This window comes from Haplochromis burtoni, unplaced genomic scaffold (genome assembly GCF_018398535.1).
Source record: "Haplochromis burtoni strain Fernald_Lab_line unplaced genomic scaffold, NCSU_Asbu1 Contig_505, whole genome shotgun sequence".
Lineage (NCBI taxonomy): Eukaryota > Metazoa > Chordata > Actinopteri > Cichliformes > Cichlidae > Haplochromis > Haplochromis burtoni.
In genome coordinates, this window is record NW_024582866.1 from 36580 (window position 1) to 42987 (window position 6408).

General features: G+C 43.4%; 1 protein-coding gene and 1 long non-coding RNA gene across 2 annotated transcripts; one reads left to right on the forward strand and one right to left on the reverse strand.

The window, feature by feature from the left end:
• The first annotated feature begins 3733 nt into the window (after window positions 1–3733).
• On the forward strand, window positions 3734–4667 carry LOC121812280 (odorant receptor 131-2-like). Its single transcript, XM_042213977.1, has one exon. It carries the CDS (start codon window positions 3797–3799, stop codon window positions 4616–4618), a length of 822 nt encoding a protein of 273 aa, XP_042069911.1. The 5' UTR covers window positions 3734–3796; the 3' UTR covers window positions 4619–4667.
• A 1069-nt stretch (window positions 4668–5736) lies between these two features.
• Window positions 5737–6269, reverse strand: LOC102295133. The gene is made up of 2 exons (XR_317387.3): window positions 5947–6269; window positions 5737–5875 (listed from the first exon to the last, which is right to left on the reverse strand). It is a non-coding gene; the product is annotated as an uncharacterized LOC102295133 (long non-coding RNA).
• Between the last annotated feature and the right edge of the window lie 139 nt (window positions 6270–6408).

Below are 6408 nucleotides of genomic sequence, written 5' to 3' on the forward strand. Positions count from 1 at the left end.
AAAGTGATTCTTAGTACCATAATCAGAAACTTTATGTTAGTAGGTAGCCAATGTTCAGAGGTCTATGTTTTCCCTCTCGCCATTAGTTCACGTATAGCATTTTTGTTTCTTTTACCTCCATGGTGTGCCATTTTTTTGAGTGCCAAATAAATTGTTCGTTTGCACTACACCTCCGAGCCTCCATGTGGTGTCTGCATTTGAGTCCACTTACCTGTGTCTGGCCACCCGTCGTACAGCCTGTTGTTGCAGCTCCCTATGTTTGTCAGGTTCTTTAGATATTTTAGTGTCTCTGTCTTTCTTTTTAAACTCCATCCATTCGCTTCCGCTTACACTTTTCAGGGTCGCGGGGGGCACTGGAGCCTATCCCAGCTGTCATGGCGAGAGGCGGGGTACACCCTGGACAGGTCGCCAGTCTGTCGCAGGGCTAACACACAGGGACAGACAACCATTCGCACTCCATTCACTCGCACATTCACACCTAGTGGCAATTTGGATTATCCAATTAACCTATCCCCACAAGCTGCATGTCTTTGGACGGTGGGAGGAAGCCGGAGTACCCGGAGAGAACCCACGCAAACACGGGGAGAACATGCAAACTCCACACAGAAAGACCCCGGCCTGATGGTGGAATTGAACTCAGGACCTTCTTGCTGTGCGGCAACAGTGCTAACCACCGTGCCACCGTGCTGCCCCTTATTTATCATTATATTTTAATCTTATTGTTTAGTTTTAATTATCAAACACGACTGACTGAAGACTGGCGAATGGACAGATGACGGAGCACACGGAATGACACGACGGTGAACGAGTGGAAACTAGAAGACTTAAATACACGACTGATGAGGATGATAATGAGAGACTGGTGAGTACACAGCTGAACATAATCTGGCTAATGACACATGAACAGCAGGCATAGGAAAAACAGGAAATGAGAACAAGTGATAAATACACTGAACATGAATGAACTGAAAATACTGGGTAAACAACCCAGGAACCCTGTCAGAAGAGGTTTAAACAAATCCTGACCCTCCCCTGTCTGCATTGGTGGGACTGATGTTGAAATAGTCACATCCTATAAGAATGTGGGAGTCGAACTGGATCACAAGCTGGAGTGGTCTGCCAACATGAACGCTAATTGCGCTACTGACCTCCTTCTAGAAGTACCTCCTCCAAGTTCCTGTTTGTGACTAAGTGTCAGTGTGGAATGCCAGTTGGGATGTGTGAGTGACTGGCTTTGTAAAGAGAGGAGCGTGGATGTGTTTTTTCTTCCCCAGATTCCCTGGAGCCCCTTTCCCTTCAACGTTGTAGATAGCACCTGGTGCCTCACTGTAAATAATTGCACTATTCTGAGTCTTGCGTTTGAGTCCTGCTGTTCACCTTGACACAAGGGTCTCTTCCAGGTCTCCTGCTTCAATATCAATAACACTACTCCCTCAGTTACCACATGAAAGCCTGTGGCTCAATATATTGGCAGGAACACCAGAGGGGGAAATTTCTATATACAAATATGTCTATTAAAAAAACAACCCACAATTCTTCCCATTTTGTCCTAGACCCCATTTGCCTGTATTAATGTAAACCCTGTGGTAAACATGCAGTTGTAAAAAGTAAACATGACACTGTGTTATTGTAAACATTGTGCATTAAAGTTATATTGGATCTGATCGTCTGTTAAGTTGCAGCATGGTGTAAAGGTGTTCTTTAATCTGTTAGGTTTTGTTTTCATGGCCTGAAACATCTGCCTGAAGGTGGACATTCAAACACATTCATCCACCATCACACACTTCCCACTGGTGATGGCAAGCTACATTGTCAGCCACAGCCACCCTGGGGCGCACTGACAGAGGCGAGGCTGCCGGACACTGGCGCCACCGGGCCCTCTGACCACCACCAGTAGGCAACGGGTGAAGTGTCTTGCCCAAGGACACAACGACCGAGACTGTCCAAGCCGGGGCTCGAACCGGCAACCTTCCGATTATAAGACGAACGCCCAACTCTTGAGCCACGATCGCCCCCAAGGTGATGCAGGGCCTAGCAAGTGCGGAGACCTCTGGCTGAGGTGAAGTTAGCTGGAGCTACATAGGACACACAGCTACCACTGGATGCCTCTTGGGCTGCAGCAAAACAAAATCCTTTACAGGATGAGCTCACCTGATCTCTCAGTGGAAGCTGCCAGATGGCAGCGTGGAAACCGCGGATGGCTGATCAGATGTCTGAGCTAGTGACAGTAGAGGTTTAATTGGTGGTTGAGCAGGTGGCTGGTACGACAAGGTCATTAAGATAAGATGGGGCCTGATTATTTAAGACCTTGTATGTGAGGAGCAGGATTTATCGGGCTGGGCACGTTATTTGGGATTTTCCGGAGCAGGCATACAAGGTGCAGGGTCACAGGGTTTCTCTGAGTCACTGTAATGAAAGGAGTGTAGAGTCAATGCGTGCCCCACACAGCAGTCCAAGAAGTGGTGGCAACAAAATACATAGTCTTACTTGTCTGGGTTGACGGCGAGGCTAGGAGGGGATTAGTGGTCCGAGTGAGGCTAAACCAGTTTGTGTACACGAAGGTGAATAGGGTCGAGAATAGTAGCAGGCCAGCGACGGGGAGTTGAGTGGTTACAGGCAGCAAGATCCAATCCACTGTGAAGCTGCAGAGGCAAGTAGACAGGGTTTACTGAGCTAGGACTCTCACTAACGTGGGTTAGCTGACATTCCAGCGAGGAATGTCTTCTTCTTTGTTTAACGGCGGTTGGCAACCAACGTAAAGGAGCATTACTGCCTCCTACTGTTCCAGAGTATGGGACAGACATTGAGTTTACAATTTGTATCACAGCGAGGAATGTTTGAGAACGCTGGTCTTAAGAGCCACCCAGCAAATTACACACAGGTGCCACAAACGAGGGGTGTGGTGACTCTGGCCAGTGATGGATTTACTGGCATGCAGGAAAACCCAGCACTCACCCGGACCATGACACAGGTATCCTCCTACCAGAGCCTTGCACTAGTGTCTGGTGAGTCCTTCAAATGAAGACAAAGTCCAGAGAATCTCATATACAGGAGTCATCTGGGCTCTATTACCAAAACAATGAGTAGTAGTAGACCAAGTAGAACAGAGTGGATATAGTACGAAAGGATTCAGACTAACCAAAACTTCTACAACAGTCTCACAGCACAATCTCTGGGTGTTCTAACAGTGAGATTGTTCACTTGTTTGATTGCTTCAAATCGGTCCCATCTGGCAGCTCTGGTGTTGCAAAAAACACATTTGCTTTGCCAAAAGGGGCCCTAGAAACTGAATATTGGCTGCTCTTGTTAGCCAATATTTTTATTTTTATATATGTGTAGTGTAACAATCCCACAGGTGACTTGTGGAAGAAAAGAGAACAAAAAAGAAAGGGGTAGAAATCTGTCAGTTGACAGTACGAGTATCACATGATGTGACATCACATGATGTGACATCACATGAGATAACGTCAATGAGGTGTCATAAACAGTACGTGACCAGATGGCAAAACTGCAGATCAGGTCATGTGGAAAGAGTATATTATCTGTTAAAGTTCTGCAAGGAAGTATTTTGGCTTCTCTTTCTCTGCTCCAAAGATCAAAATCCCTCAAAGCTAAAACATTAATTTTGCTGTGTGCTAATTCAACATGTTTTTAATGTTTGTTTAACATGTTCTTCACAAATGAAACTCTGACAAATATCACTGTCGGGCAGCAGAATCAGCTATTTCTCGAGATAGTGTTTTCTTGCATTGTCACAACACTAACATGCTGTGTATTTCTTTTTATTAATGCAACCATGTTGTTTACTCTAAGAAGTAAGCCCGTGTTTGGTCAAACCTCTCGTTACATTCTTCTCTACAACCTTCTGTTTGCAGATACTCTACAGATGGCACAGAGTCAGGTCATGTTTTTACTGTCTGCTTGTAGAATAACGTTGCTGTATCCGATATGTGGTGTGCTAGTGTCACTTGCCACTCTATTGACTTTAATCTCTCCTCTCACACTGGTGGCGATGTCTCTAGAGAGATATGTAGCTGTGTGCTACCCACTAAGACATGCTACTATCATCACCGTCAGAAACACAGCGCTGGCTGTTTGTGTGGTTTGGACAATAAGTTTGCTAAATGTTTTAATAGAAGTTGTTCTGATGTTACGTGTCCGATTCCAGGATCTGCTGCACCTTCAGATGGAATATTCCTGTAACAAGGAGAAACTGACTCTTGATCCAATATCTGATCTCTATGCCAAAGCCTTCAGTTATTTTCTGTTTGTTTTAGCTGCAGGGGCATTCATTTTTTCTTATATTGGTGTGACTGTAGTAGCCCAGTCAGCCTCTACAGACAAAGCTTCAGCTGAAAAGGCTCGTAAGACACTGGTGTTGCATTTGGTGCAGCTTGGTCTTAGTGTCTCCTCAACCATACATAACCCAATATTTGTCTTTATTTACAAAACTGTGGACAGTGTCATAGTTGTGCGCATCCGGGTTGTTATTTATCTTTGTATTATCATCCTTCCCAGATGCCTGAGTTCTTTCATCTATGGTCTCAGAGACCACACCATCAGACCTGTCCTCATGCTCAATCTCAGATGTCAGTGGAAATGTCAACCTTTCCTCTGAATAGTCTCAATTGAAGTCATTCTCATCACTTAATCAGTGTGATTTCTTGACAAATACCCGTTTATTCAACTTGAGAATCAAGGGGAGGGGTAATTTAGAAAAAAACAAACATTAAATGTGATGTGAGTTCATACTAGGCGTGTTAGTTTGTGTCTATGAATTTAGTAGGGTATGCTTGGGTTTACATGATATAAAATTTGTCAGACAGTGGGGAACGATGTAGCCTCCAGCCGGACGTTAAGCAAACTTCAAAGAATTGTAGCAGGAACCACTCTGATGTGGTGTCTCTGACTGCTTTGTCCAAAACATAGTATAATTGCCATTGAAAATATATGGTGCAAAATCATAGATTAATAAAACACGATAATTTATGCAGCTGGCTATGTTTATTAACAGAACGTGGAGATTTAATGGCTAAGGTGATATCTTAAAAACTGAGACAAATATTTCAGAGATATTTAAAGAAAGTTAGCATGCTTACAGCTCAAGGTTATTTAAGTCTGGCATCTCTTTTTTCTTTGGTATGTCCTCAGAGCATTTTTTTACTTAAACATTTAAAACTATATTTGTTGTGGGGTTTCTGAAATAAACAAAGATTCCAAATGACACAATAATGGTCAAAAATGTTACTGACCAATACTGTCTTCCCCCCTTACGTTAGCTGTTTTCATCAGGCCAGTGAGTTCTGTGATGGGATATTACTCTATTACATATTGATGGCATATTTTAACAATATCACTTTAGTAATAGTTATATGCATGTAGAATAGCATCACAAATGTATATTTATGCTTTACACCCTGTGACATGGGCCAACATGTAAGAGTTGTGGAATGTCTTTGTCTAAGATGTGAGGGCGGCAGACATCGTTAGGGACCACTTTCCCATTTGACCTTTCTCAATGTTGCAACATTTGATTAAACCACTTCAAAGACTCTCACCAAGGGTTTGCAGCTTGCTTTTTTTTATTATTATTATTTCCATAACAGTACAGTGAAACTCAGCACACATCTGAGAAAGTGATTTTAAAAAGAAGTCAGGAATTTTTCATTTCTAAAAAGATGCATAATCAAAGTGTCTCGGATGCAGGGAAAAAAGAACCTAAATGCGGAGCTCTGGTGAACAGTGGAACAGTGTGTTTATTTACAGTGTCCAAAGGTGCTCCTTTTCAAACTCCCAAGTGCTGCTTCATCCGTGCAATCCCGTGAGCGACTAGTGTGTCCCGATTCTCCTTTCCGTCCAAATTACCTAGGGGAACCTGAGACCAAATACACGGTTAGCTGACTTCTTAACCAACAATCTCCCACACTCTCAGTTTGCTAACGCTACCAGTTTGGGGTAAGATGAAGGCTGATTAGAAGCAGCTGGCAGAGCAATCAAGCACGGGTGAGTCGAGAGCCGTGTGGACGAGCCTCCACGGGGAAAAGCGCGCACTTCCCTAAAAAATCGCCACAGCTGGGGAAAAGAGAAAAATCTGCAGTAAGCCTCCAGAAGTTGTATTAAAATCTGCAGATGACCTGTAAACTTAGTCTGATACCATGGTAATTATACAGTTTGGTGAAGGCTTATTAACATTAATTGATTTCTACAGTCTGTGGGGATAGGTTAATTGATTAATCCAAACTGTCAGTCTGCCCCAGGGCAGCTGTGGCTACAGCTGTAGCTGCCTCCACCAGTGAGTGAGTGTGAGAGTGAATGAATAGTGGTATTGTAAAGCGCTTTGAGGGGTCCTGAAAAGCGTTATATAAATGCAATTTATTATTATTATTATTATTATTATTATTATTATTA

What these genes read in the sequence shown, in the direction of transcription:
- LOC121812280 (XM_042213977.1), top strand. Translation starts at nt 3,797, where the DNA reads ATGTTGTTTACTCTAAGAAGTAAGCCCGTGTTTGGTCAAACCTCTCGT.